The sequence below is a fragment of the Lycorma delicatula genome, chromosome 4 (genome assembly GCF_047948215.1).
Source record: "Lycorma delicatula isolate Av1 chromosome 4, ASM4794821v1, whole genome shotgun sequence".
In the NCBI taxonomy this organism is placed as follows: domain Eukaryota; kingdom Metazoa; phylum Arthropoda; class Insecta; order Hemiptera; family Fulgoridae; genus Lycorma; species Lycorma delicatula.
In genome coordinates, this window is record NC_134458.1 from 21,525,845 (window position 1) to 21,540,454 (window position 14,610).

The 14,610-nt window shown below is 33.6% G+C and overlaps 1 protein-coding gene across 3 annotated transcripts in view; it reads left to right on the forward strand.

The window, feature by feature from the left end:
* LOC142323181 (FYVE, RhoGEF and PH domain-containing protein 2-like) overlaps positions 1-14,610 on the forward strand; it is an 85,818-nt gene that overhangs the window by 36,245 nt on the left and 34,963 nt on the right. For all 3 annotated transcript variants that reach the window (XM_075362487.1, XM_075362488.1, XM_075362486.1), the window contains exons 6-7: positions 5,940-6,078; positions 7,540-7,745. In XM_075362487.1, the coding sequence (XP_075218602.1) occupies positions 5,940-6,078; positions 7,540-7,745 (345 nt within the window). The remainder of the gene's footprint in view (positions 1-5,939; positions 6,079-7,539; positions 7,746-14,610) is intronic.

The window sequence follows — 14,610 nt, forward strand, 5'->3', positions numbered from 1 at the left end:
AACACTCCTCTAAATGTATTAAGTGTACTGTACGGTTGGACAGTAACCGCAAATTCACCGATCTTCTTCAACACCTGGACTTTCTGGCTTTGCATGTAGTTGATAGTTTCGACATGTAATCCATTGAACGTCTTACAGATTTCCTTGACAGGACCACCAGCACAATTAGTAATCTCTCTAGCAATTAAGAATGGACTTACCTTTTGGAAGTTACCATTCTCTTTCGTAATGACCAAAAATCTTGGTTTGGGAACATTGTTTCCAAACAAAGCTCTTCTTAAATCTTTACTGATTTTATCAGCATCTTTTCCCATCTTATCACCCTCCATACTTTTTTCCTCTTCGCTTGTGGCGAATCGGCAGTTTCTAAATGAGGGTGTTTATGTGCACCCTCTGCCATGTTAGTTTGTTCAGGAATATTCATGAACATTTATCCCTTCTGTAGCAAGGCTACCCGCCGGGGTACACCCCCACTCCAGGGCTACTAACCTTGGAGGTCGGATCCGGTGGAACCGGCATATGTCCTGGCAGAGAGCGGATGCGCAGTCTCTGCACTGACTTCAGGCTCCTACTCACCGAAGCTTTCAGAGCTCCCATGCACCGACATACATGGGCACCATTGCTACATGCTTGCCATCGCAGGGGGCATGTGAACAACGGAAGGGTCTCCGTTACACCTGCAATAACATTGACCCTGGCTGCCACATCGCCAGCTCTAAGTTTGGTATGTGTCCACTTCCTAATCATTAAATTGTTGTAACCGAAAAATCCAATCCTTGTGAGGACCTGAAGGTGGAAACAGGTCAAAAAGAGTAATATATCTGAGGAATTTACTTGGAGCCCCGTTAGCCAGCTATAAGTATTGTACATAAGTACAGCTGTTACCTCCCTGGATGTGGAACATAGATGTTGTGTTCCGGATGTGGGGATTACCTACCTCAGGGCATTATTTATTTTTTTTTGTGTATTTTTACGGGCATTGACTACTAAGGTCATTAGCCCTCATCACGTTCTTAGAAAGAAGTTAGTATCACCATCAGGATCGTCATATGTAAGGGTGTAAAGGGCCCTTACATTTTATTTAAAAGCACAAACAAAACAAACAACAAAGACAAACACAAACACAACACTTACGAGGTGTAAAGGGCCCCGATATTAAAATTTGAGATAAGGTTCTCAAAAGACCATGAAATTAAAAATACAACTTATCAGTACCATTTCCTTCTACCTGTCTCATTTATAGTTTGTTTAAGCACCCTCAGGGCGACCAGAACCGCCATTGAGCAGTATATCAGTTGCGCCAGGGCCCCGTTGCAGTTGACTCCTCCTTATAAATAGGCTATAGGCATGCACCACACCCACCCACAGCCTCGCACCCTCAGTTTACCCTTGAGGATCCCCCATGCCATCATTGGAAACACCCCGACTCGCTGCTCTTAAATGCAGACGAGCCAGGATGGCCTAGGCAAGAGTGCTACCTCCTGTCACTACACGTGCCACGCTTCGAGAATTCCACATTTAAATGAAACTACCTCTTAGAGATTCTTTAACACAGCTTTGAAATTTTTTACGTTTATAGACTTCTAAGAAGTCCACTGGCGTGTAAAAATGCAACTATCTTTTCTTCATTTCTATTATCCAGATCAGCAGTAATATCATTTCTAAGACGGAACCTCTTTCTGAGGTGCTCATATATGGTACACTCTTCTATTAGATGCTTGACTGTCAGTGTTTTATTACAAACACCGCACATTGGTCTCTCTTCGCCGGTTAACAAATATGAATTTGTTAATCGCGTGTGACCAATTCTAAGTCTGGTCACAGCTACTTGTTCTCGGCGAGTCAACTTCACGTCGCTTTTCCATTTATATGAACAAGTTTTAACTGAGTTTAATTTTGTATTTAAACTCCTCAATTCAGTATTCCACTTGTTTTTAACTACATTAGTTAGACTGTTTTTAACATCTGCCACTCTTACAGGAAATGCATCCAAATCATCGCAGACTGTTGGTCTTTCTGGCAGCTTAGTCTGCGCTCTCATTACCTGTAATACCAGCATGCCCGGAGTCCATACAAATACGCATCGCTGTCTTCGTTGTTTTAGAACGTATAAAATGGACAAGATGTTTGAAATTAGGACATCCTTAATGTTTTTGTTCCGAATTGTAACAAGTGCACTTAGAGAATCGGAACAAATTAGCACTCTCTCTTCGCAATAATGTTCTATGAAGCGAAGAGCTTGCTGAATGGCAGTAAGTTCTATCGTATAAACACTGGCCATATCTGGCAGTTTCCAACAATGTGCTTCTCCATTTACATATATGGAGCATCCAACACCATGTTCGGTTTTAGAACCGTCAGTATAAATTCTAATATGTTCTTCGTAACTACTGACGGTTGCCAAAAATTCCTGTTGGATGATCACTGCTGGCTTCTTTTTTATTTCTCCCTGAGAGAGATCCAACCTTGTATTTACTGCTGGCAAAAGCCATGGCGGTATTTCTCTTGTGGAAATTGCTATTGTATCTGGAATAGCAATTTTGTATTTTCTTCTTAATTCGTGGTACCTAATTCCGGCTGGTCTGGAATAGGTAGCATGACGTTCATATACTGCAGCCATTGGATGATTCATGAAAAGTTTATTATTTATGTGGGCAGGAAAAGCCCATACGTTTGCTGCATATCTTAACAAAAGGATCTCTCTTGTATAATGTAGTGGCATTATTCCGGCTTCGGACATTAGACTTGTCGCCGGACTTGTGCGTAGAGCGCCTGTCGTATATCTAATTCCGCTATATTGAATTACGTCTAACTTTCTTAAATGCGACTTCCTAGCGGATGAATATACAATATATCCGTAATCTAGTTTCGATTGAACCAATGCCTTATACAGTCTCAATAATATCTCTTTATCTGAGCCCCAATTAATATTCTATAAAGTCCTGTATGTGTAATCCCCATGTAAGGTATTTATCCAATACTAATCCTAAAAATCTCACGTTGTCTTTATATTGTATTGGATCATTGCCGATTGTCAACGTAGGACTTTGATGAGGAATTCTCTTCCTACAGAAGTGTACACAGCACGTTTTTTCTGGTGAAAATTGGAATCCATTATTCCTCGCAACCCCTTTGGGAATGTCAATCCCAGAAATCTGTTAAATACCAGATTTTACAGAAAGGATTCGAGAACAGACCCTGCAGGATTCCCCTGGTGATGGATTTTTTCACAACTGGGTGCGCATCCTTAAACAGAGCATAGACCTTACACGCTGGTTTGCTTGGCATTTCTCCCGCCACCACCCCTTTTAGTCGCCCAAAAGCGTAAGACTAAATGTTTGTGCCACAAACATGAGCCTCGAAACAGTTTAGCACCAGTGTCCTAACTAGCTCCTAGAGCTAACCCAAAAGGGTGAGCGGAATAAGCATGGTACCATACTCCATTCACTTGTGAGTCCCATCGCCCACTCTTCATGTATCACTAAAATGGGTAGGTGCACCCCATCGACTACTAAAACATATATGACGTATCAATAATTAAATTTATCTCTTCAAAGACAGCAATTCGCTGTCACACCTAGGCCGCTGAATGCCAGCAAGTACCTGTCCACCATTAAAGCACTTGGAGCCTTAATCCAGCTGGTAGCCAGCCATATCTCTCGGTTAGCTTCCTGCAGCAGTGTGGTAGGAGTCTGTTTCCTTAGGCAGACTACTGATGTCGGTTGAACAAAGCAACCGCTTCAAGAAACTCCCACATGGTCCAATAATCCGGCTCTCGCCACACTGACTCGCCGCTTGTGAGTGGCCAGTTTTCCTCGACCTTTAAGTTCCAAGGTGGCCTGAGTTGTGGCTCCCCAAAGAGCTGGGCATTCAAACATCATGTGTTCGTTCGACTGGACCTCCCCGCAGAGACACAGCTCATCAGCTGCCAGGTGGAACCGAAACAAATATTGGTTTAAATTTACATGGTTGAAGAGCTCGGGCTCTTGTTGCCCTTAAAAACGATGGAGAGGCATTCCATCTCCCCATATCCTGTATAAATCTATACAAGGACCTTCCCTTAGTTGTGGTGTGCCAATCTTGCTCCGGGGTTAGACTTTACACATATTCAACATTTGCAGATAACCTCATAGAAACAGAACATCTATGCAAAACATTAAACACAATATTGAAATTTTAAGTACAGCATACAAAAATCACGATCTCCGCACATTTGATAACATAAATTTTACAAACCACAACATATTTAATGAACAGACACAACATCAAATGATAATATTATTTGACTATATAATAAAGGAGTTTCCTAACCTTTTCAAGAAGGAACTGTTAACAACATGCTACCAATCATTTCACTGTAGAAACAGTTACATAATTACTGGAAAATACAAATATAGGCATAGACCGATATGAAATTTGTGAATTGAATTGTTGACAAATATCATGTAGCCCTTTGTTATCCAACCACAACGAAGGGCTATTTAGTAGTTTCATTATTAATTTTAGAATAACATGAAAAGTAGAAAAATTTAACTTTTTTCTATTATGATAATTTAGGATTAAAAATAGTGACTTTAAATGCTGTAGCATATACTATTTTGCATTATTACTAGAAAACTTTTTTTTTTATATTTAGTGAAATAATTTGTTGTTAGTATAGAATTAATACCAATAGACTGCATATAAACTATCTATACAAATTATGTTAATTCATGTTTTGTTGTGTCGTGACTTATTGTTGAAAACATAAGCCCATTAAATTTTACTGGAAGTTTCTTCTCAACAAAGACTGAGAGAAATTATTCAAAATAATTGCCGTATTAATGCGTCCTCTCAATAATAAATAAAGAAAAACAAATTTGTACAGTAACATTATTAATTTTATCAACTGCTAGTAACTTTTACAAAACATTTTTCCTATCTCTGTTGTATAACTCGATTGCTTATTAGCTAGTGTACATCGGTATCTTCTGTTTTCATAATTTATTTATTTAAAAGAAGTTTTATTTCTTCCTTTATGTTATTTCTGTTTAGTTATGTTGACATTTGGTTTTAATATCATTAATGGCACAATAACAATATATTATTTTCATAACATTAGTCATAAGCAGATATAAATAAAATAGAATTACAATAATAACAGTTGACATAACAAAAATAAAATTAAACTATTAAATGTTTTCATCAATTTAATTTTATTTAAACTTTCACAAAAATAAATAAAAATTTTTAACTCTGACAACTGTTGCATACAATATTTGAACCATATAGTATTTATTGTACTGTAATAACAGATGGATTAAGAGAGGATAAATTGTTATTTGTAGTGCTTTGATAATTATAAATAAGACTGATGAGACAGTTGCATACTTATGCACATTAATTGGAAATGTCAGACTGTACTGTTTGGTGCACATTCACAACTGAGTTACTAATACGGCTCCAAAAGATTCTCTGGAAGAACTATTTTCATATAATTTGAAAATTAGTTTTTTTTTATTTTTAATTATTTTTTACTTATATATAAAGAGTATAAGGTCCTGGGTAGACGGTAATCTTATCTCCATTCAACTTGAAGGTTTGCAAACACTTGGAATATATCAAGGAGTAGCATCCTGAAGACTGAAAAGTGTAAAATGCCAGTGGCCAAGATTTATTCCTATTGATCAGCAAAATTAAAACAATAAGGAATGCATTTTCTCTGTTATTGGCATTTGTTAGTGTTAATGATCAAAGTAGTTAAACCTTTTAAAGAAAAGAAAAGAAAACATGAACACTGTTATCCTAATGGAAGATGTATCAAGTGTGTATGCATTTTCTATCTGGACACATACTCTACATACACTGTGCTGTGTGTTCCCATGTGAAAGTATATTTAGTTTATTGTGAATGCAGTTAACTTACCTTATATTTCATTATATGTTATTTAATTATTCCAGAGGCTTCCGGAATGTGGTAATCTTACATTAACGCATCATATGCTAAGTCCTGTACAAAGGTTACCCAGATATCAGCTCTTGTTGAATGATTATTTAAAAAAACTGCCTTCAGATTCATGTGATAGAACTGATTCTCAGAGTAAGTAATTATGCTATTATTTAATTATTACAGTTTTTTAAAGCTGCCTGATTTGAATACATCCAGTATGTGATCTTGCGTATGTTTTGAAGTTAAGAGATAAGTAATGAAAAACGTTTACCTGTAGCTTTTTATCTATTTTTACAAAGTTAAAAAATTGGAATAATTATAAGTAGTTGTGTATAAATTAGATAGCTGTAATAAAATTAGTCTATCTGTAAAAGTGTGTAATATATGTTTAACAATTATTTTCCCAGAAAACCTTATTATAGTAATTTTTTTGTGTGGGGGAAATGCTTTTGTGTTATCATATTTCTGTAGTGATCTAAAATTATTTATTCGTGATGGGGATGTTGATAAAAATTAAACATGTATAACATTTCTCTCCATGAATCTGTTTATATTTCTATACTGATAAAAATGAACTTCACATCATCAAAAATTCTTTTCTGGATGAGATAACATATAAAACTTAATGCCTAAAATTGACCTATCTATCCATTTACATTTTTATTTTGATTAACAGACTTGTTCTAAAATTAAATGCCATCGATACCATTATTGAAGAAATTGAAGCGGTTAAATTTCTAGTTATATTTGTTATATTAGATTTACATTTACATTTGTCTTGAATCCAACGTACTGTTCATTTCTGTAGTAAACTGTGTTTCTGATTTTTTCTTCTTAGAAGTACTATTTAACTATTTACCCACAGAAGTAGTACCACTAAGCTACCTAAATATCAGTTATTGTGACTATCGGTTATAATGACCTAAAATCAACGGTTCCTTGGAGGTCACTGTAAATAGTATTTACAGTATATATATATACATATTACAGTGTATATATATATATATATATATATATATAACTATATATATATATAACTTTTTAATTAAATTAATTACAAGGGATTTGATTCCATTTTGTGAGAAGCATCTAACTTACTGAAGTTAGTCACGAAGCATAAACCTTTATCTCATTAAACCAGGTCTGCTGGGAATGAATTTTTATTAATTTTCATACTCATCAGTTAACAAAGGTAGGCCTTATTATCATAGGCAGTTATGCTGATTAATGTACCATTGACCTGACTTTCTTACATAGTATTGATCAATACACTTCCTCTTTGCTGTCTCTATTCTCAATAATGAAAACAGATTTTACAGGAAGTAATGTTTGAAAAATTAAACGCATCTTTATAGATTGTTTTTCCTCAGCTCGTTAGTTTCAACAGTATTTATTTTTGTGGTTATGATGAGCATTACTTAAAATGAAAAAAATATATTTTCTTTTTTCTTACTTGGTAAGTTGTAATTAATTATTTACTTAGTTTTGTTATAGAATTACAAAAATCCTTTTTTTTTAAGAAAAATTGTCTTTTTTCACTTAAAATACTTATTTTTATATACACTGAACTATTTGCAGTTCAATTAATAATGCATTTTATTATTGTTGCAGAAGCCTTAGAACTTGTCACATTAGCAGCAAACCATTCTAATGAAGCCATGAGGAAAATAGATAAATTTAAAAAGTTGTTAGAAGTTGAAGAAAGCATAAGCGGTGTTGTTGATTTAGTCAGCCCTACACGTGAAGTTCTTAAGCATGGGAAAGTTTTTAAAATATCTGCAAGAACTGGTGATCACCAAGAAAGGTATTTGTTTTTGGTAAGTGTACATATATATATATATATATATATATATATATTATTTATTATTATAGTAATATGTATTTTTCTTTTTTTGTCTTATTGTTTTGATACAGCTTTCCAAAATTCCCTATGTAGTGCCAATCGTTTCATTTTGGTATAGCACTACATCCTACATCCCTAACACTTTAACATATTCCAAATGTTGCCTGCCAGCGCAACTTTTCCCATCTACCTGACTCCAGGATGCCTTAATATGTGGCCTATAAGTCTGTCTCTTCTTTTAACTATATTTTTCCAAATGCTTCTTTCTTCATCAATTTGCCGCAACACCTCTTCATTTGTCACTTTATCCATCCATCTGATTTTTAACATTCTCCTATAGCACCACATTTCAAAAGCTTCTAATCTTTTCTTCTCAGGTACTCTGATCGTCTGAGTTTCACTTCCATATAAAGCTACGCTCCAAACATATACTTTCAAAAATATTTTCATGATGTATAAGTAATTATTGATGTAAGTAAATTATATTTCTGACTGAAAGTTCGTTTTGCCTGTGCTATTCGGTATTTTATATTGCTCCTGCTTCGTTCATCTTTAGTAATTCTGCTTCCCAAATAACAAAATTCTTCTACCTCCATAGTTTTTTCTCATCCTATTTTTATATTCAGCTATTTTTATATCTACTTTATTTTTACTACATTTCATTACTTTCAGTTTGTTTTTGTTTATTTTCATGCAGTAGTTCTTGCATAGGACTACATCCATGCCATTAATTGTTTCTTCTAATTCTTTTTTACTCTTGGCTAGAATTAATATATCGTAAGCAAATTGTAGCATATCTTTATCTTTTCACATTGCACTATTACTCTGGATCTAAACTGTTCTTTAACATCATTAACTGCTGGTTCTATGTAAATATTAAAAAGTAACGGGGATAGGGAACATCCTTGTTAGATTCCCTTTTTTTATTACTGCTTCTTATGCTCTTCGATTATTACTGTTGCAGTTTGGTTTCTGTAAATATTAGTGATTGTTCTTCTATCTCTACTTGAACCCTGAATTTTTTAAAATGCTGAACATTTTTTTCCCAATCTGCATTATCAAATGGCTCTTTTAAGTCTAAATGCTGTGTATGTGGGTTTGTTTTTCTTTAATCTTCCTTCTACTATTAGTCATAACACTAAAATTGCTTCCCTTGTCCCTATACTTTTCCTGAAACCAAATTGGTTTTCTCCTAACACTTCTTTCACTCCCTTCTGAATTCTTCTGTACAGAATTCTAGTTAAAATTTCTGATGCATGATTAGTTAAGCTAATTGTTCTATATTCTTCACATTTATCTGCTCCTGTTTTCATGACAGTAACAATCTTTTTGAAGTCTGAACTTCCTCTTTTTTGTAAATATTACACATCAGTTTGTATTATCTATCTATCACTTCCTCACCTGCACTGCACAGTAATTCTGCAGGTATCCTGTCTATCCCAGGAGCCTTTCTGTTATTCAGATCCTTTAATGCTCTATTGAATTCAGATCTCAGTATTGTTATGTAATTATAATTTCTACGTTCATCCATCAGCTGCAATATATCCTCTGTTATCCAAGGTTTTCTACCAGTTCTCTTTGTTCCGCCGAAGTTCACTTCTGCTAATTTAAGAATTTCCTTTTTAACATTCTCCCATTCTTCTTCTACATTTTCTACCTTATCGTTTTTACTCAGACCTCTTGCGATGTCCTCCTCAAAAATCTGTACCTCCTCTTCATCAATCTTTTCTAAATTCCACTGATTCATCTGACACATTTTCTTCAGGTTTTTAAACCCCAATCTACATTTCATTATCACTAAATTATGGTCGCTATCAATATCTGCTCCAGGGTAAGTTTTGCAGTCGACGAGTTGATTTCTAAATCTTTGCTTAACCATGATATAATCTATCTGATACCTTGCAGTATCGCCCGGCTTTTTCCTTGTGTATATTCTTCTATTATGATTTTTAAAGTGGGTATTGGCAGTTACTAAATTATACTTCATACAAGACTCAATAAGTCGACCCCCTCTTTCATTTGTTTGCCCAGCCTTATACACCCATATTATTTCCTTCCTTGCCTTTTCTGATGCTTGCATTCCAATCTCCAACTGTTATTAAATTTTCATCCCCTTTTGCATGTTTAATTGCTTATAATCACTTTCTTTGTATACACACTGTACCTCCACATCATCATGGCCACTTGCAGGCATATATACGTTAACAGTCGTTGTCGGCTTAGGTTTTGATTTTATTCTGTTTACAATGATTCTATTTCTAAATTTTTTGAACTATTCTACTCTCTTCCCTATCTTCTTGTTCATTACGAATCCTGCTCCTGCCTGTCCTTTACTTGATGTTGAGTTAATTCTAAAATCACTTGACCAAAAGTCGTTTTCTTCTTTCCACCGAACCTTGCTTATTCCTACTACATGTACATTTAACCTACCCATTTCCCTCTTAAAATTTTCTAAACTACCAACCTTTTTCAGACTTATAACATTCCACACTTTGACTATTATTTATTTTTTAATTTTCTTGTGAACTCTTCCTTAGTAATTAGTCCCCACCTAGAGATCCGAAATATAACAACCACTTAAAGAGCTGCTACCCTCTTTCAGGAATCATTGTTTAGTCTGGCTCTCGACAGATACCACTCTGATATGGTTGCATTTTTGGTCAGCTGCTCTGTTTCGGTGAATACTCAAGCCCCTTCACCATCGGCAAGGTCTCATGATTCAGAGAGAGGGAGTATATATATTTATATATCTTGGTGTGTGTGTTTGTGCATGCACCTGTATACATGTATATCTGCCTGTCTATACGTGTATGCATATGTATGTGCGTGCATGCACACATGCACATGTTCACGCATACGTGTCAGCCTTCTGTCTGTCTGTCAGTACGCATGTGTGTGTGTTTATATGGTTGTGTGTGTATTTTATTTTTAATCAAATAATTCAGTAACATTTTGACCACTCTGCTAATAAAATGTAATATTATGTGAAATATAAACCACTAAAACACAGTAATTAAGTAAGTTAAACTTAACTTATTAATTTCTAATAACCAGTTTTTGCAGTATTTCGCACCTTCAGTTATTAAATTCTCTTTTAATTACATTAAAACTTATTCTCTTTAATGATTTGTCTTTTTTTTTATCAGAAATTATAATATTGTGTATTGTCAAATTTTAAATGATGTTTAAAAATAAAATTTCAGTTACTGTTTTCATTTCAATGTGATATGTAGTATTGTTGCTAGTGTTAATACTGTGGATAGGTAATATACACTTGTTTATAAAGTAATCTTATTAGCAGTGAACTTCAATAAACTTTAAGTTTATTTACAAGCAGCTGGAGCATTCAAAAAATTCAAAATTAATTTAGTGTTACTCATTATTTAGCTCATCATTCCAAACAATTAGTTAAAACAAATAGAATTTTTCCACAAATCAGCAAAAAGAAACCCAGTCATGTAAGTGATGAAAATGTTGTTAAATGTGTCCCAAGATTTTTACCAGAATAATGAGCACAGCTGAATGATGCCAGGCAAGAAGGATTGTGTCTGTGTAAGACAAGCTGACGGGAAGAAAATTAATATTCAAAAAATACTTATCTTATATAACTTAAAAGAATTGTATACAGCCTTCACAGAAAAACATAATTTAAAAATTGGTTTTTCAAAATTTCCTGATTTAAGACGTCAATTTTTTGTTCTGGTTGGTCAGGTATTCACTCTGTGTGTGTGTCACCCACCAGAATATAAAACTCATGTAATCTGCTCTAAAAATGAAATTTGATTATAAAATTCTCCTTTCAATCATGGTATGTGTTGTAGAAAATGAAATGTGCATGCTGTCACAGTGTCAAAAATGTTCAGGCACTAATGAAGTGCTCAGATTACTGCAAGAGAGCTGGGATGATTTTGATTATCTTCAAATACTGGGTTTCTGCTGACTGTTGTGAACTAACTACTCATATCCTGTTCCATTTCAAAAGTACTTAGATAAACTTACTGAAAATTTAAGTAATCTAAAAAGGGATCATTTTGTTGCAAAGAAACAAGCTAATTTCCTCAACATTAAAAAGGAATATTTGTTGGAGGGCGAATGTATTGTAATGGAAGACTTCTCTAAAAATTTTCTTTTTGTGGTACAGGATAAAGTCATCATATTACTGGTCAAAAACTTATGCCACATTACATCCATTTCTCATATATTTTAAAAAAGAAGAAAATTTCAAAGCCAAAGCTACTGTGTGATTAGTGAGTATTTGAAGCACAATACTTAGTTGTTCTTCTACTTTCAAAGCAGGTTATAAATAAAGTAAGAACACTGTTACCACAAGTTAAACAATTTTTTTTATTTTTCTGATGACTTCTGAGTTCAGTATAAAAAAAATTCATAAATTTGTGCTACTGTCAAGAAGATTTTCAAATCGCATCTGAATGGCATTTTTTTGCTTCATATCATGGAAAAGGACCATGTGATGGTATTGGTGGAATTGTAAAAAGGACTGTGACTAAAGCAAGCTATCAAAGAACAGTCAACAATCAAATTGTTACACCTTCTGAAATGTACAATTATTGCAGGCAGTTCAAAAATATAACATTTATTTTCTGCTCTAATAAAGAGTTCAAGAGGCATTAGAATACCTCAGTTCTCATTATCAGGTAATCACGAACAGTCTCAGAAACAAGAACCTTTCACAGTTACGTTCCAACAAGTCAGAAATGTATTCTGAAAGTCCAGGTGACCTCTGAATCAGAAATATTTACATTAGTATCAGTGCACAAGACATTAGTGTTTCTGATTGCTTTACTGGTTTACCAAAGCCAAAATGTAAAAATGATGTCTGCTCCGTATACAATGGCAAGTGGTGCTTAGGCGAAGTCATTGAAGTCAAAATACATGAAAATGAAGAGGAATATTGAAAACACTTTTTCCATCCACAGGGTCCTGGTACTCCATTCAAGAAATCATTGAGGGATTATCAAACAAGGGTTCAACTGGAAAATATTTTAAAGATCCTCACACCTTCAGAGATTTTTCTGTCGACTACTGGAAGAGGACACAACATTACACCAAAGATGAATGAGGACTTATCAGTTCTACTCTGTAAAAAAATGGCAGGAGCACTAAGTTATGTTAAGTTTATTATCAAAAAAGTGCAAGATTTATTCATAACTTCCATTAGCAGGAGTAAAATAAGGTAAAAGTGAATTGAACAACTTGTTAATGTAGTTGAATTGTTTATCAGTTTGTAATTATTATTTATCATTCTGTAATTGACTATTTATCATTTTGTAATTGAATATTTATTAATTATAAATTTATTCATTCTTATGAGTTTAATTGTAATTTTTTAAAAAAAATACATAACATCAGTATTTTTGGAAACGTTGTTTACAGTTAGAAGGAATAGTGTTTCTAGCAGTTTTGTTGGCTTCATTACAAGTCAACTCCTTTGAGTAACAAAATAAATTTTATACAGTTTTAAGGTACATAAAATGTACTTACTGCTGTAAACATTTCAGATTTTTGCCACCTGTCCCACATGTGGTTTTTGGGTCCAAAAATGAGATATTTTCAAAATCTTATGATTTGGTGACCATTTTTTTTTAATGAAGGAAACTCTGTAACAGTCCAGTTTTTATTTTATAAGTACTAATGTTACCTAAGAGAAAAGGTAAAAAACAGGACTGTTACCCTAATCCTTTTCATTTTATGTTTTTGGCCCAAAATTAGAAAAAAAAATTAATTAAATTAAACATAACTTCAGTTAGCATTACAAGATTTGGTTATGTAGCAGAATGAATTTTGAGTACACCAAGATAAAGTTCCATCTTTTGCTCTTTCCAAAAAGCCCAGTTTGATGGGCTCTGTATGATGTAAATTAAGAATGCTACAGCTCTTGGTAAAACAGATGAAAATGGCAGTTTTTACCTGCTGGCAAGTTAGAAAATACACCTCAAGAAAAAGATTTTTTTTAAATATAAAAAAATATTTTTTTGCCACTATAATGTAAATTCAAGTAATAGGACATTTAACTGGCTGTACTAAGTTAACTGTGTATTACCAGCCTTTAAGTTCTTGTAGATATCTTGTTACTGTGTGTAATTGAAAACTAATATTTTCCAGTATATAACGAACTACAAAAAATAACTACTTTTCAACATTTTCTAAACTGTTGAAATTAATCATCCTGAAAAAATTTTATCAGTAATTTATTTAATTGTTTTTATGACCTCAAAATCCCGTTGGTAAATTTGGAAAACTCATAAAGAGATTTTGACCTACTTTCTGTTGAATTCTAAGTTTGAAACCATTCTGCCTTGTAAATTTATCTCCATTCAAATGAAGTCAGTGGCATGAAGGCACAGAGTCATTCAAATTATACCAAATCTGTCCTGCATAAACCCAGATAAAAATCAGATGTAATCTACATTAAAAAAAAATCAAGTCGCTGTTTGGTGTGTTAAGTCATAGCACATGCAGGTATGTAAACAAGCTGAGTAAATGATTGATGTTGTTTAAATTTCTTAGTTGTCATCTGACAAAATGCAACGGAGGTGATGAGTTACATGGTATTAGTTAGAATGTATTTTTTATATAAATATTAGTAATTATACTTAAAGTGAGATGTACATAGTATCCTTGTTTACTGTTTGAACCTACTCTTAATTGTATTTTGCATAAAAATATTTAATTGTATTTTAATTTTATTTAAGTTTCTGTTATAGTTGCTTGAAGTAGTTTTTTTTTTTAAACTAGACTTAAGAATAAACTTTAATCCACCAACAGATTCTTTCCAAAGTAACAATGTGCAAAATTTTCAGAACTAGTGAGTTAATATA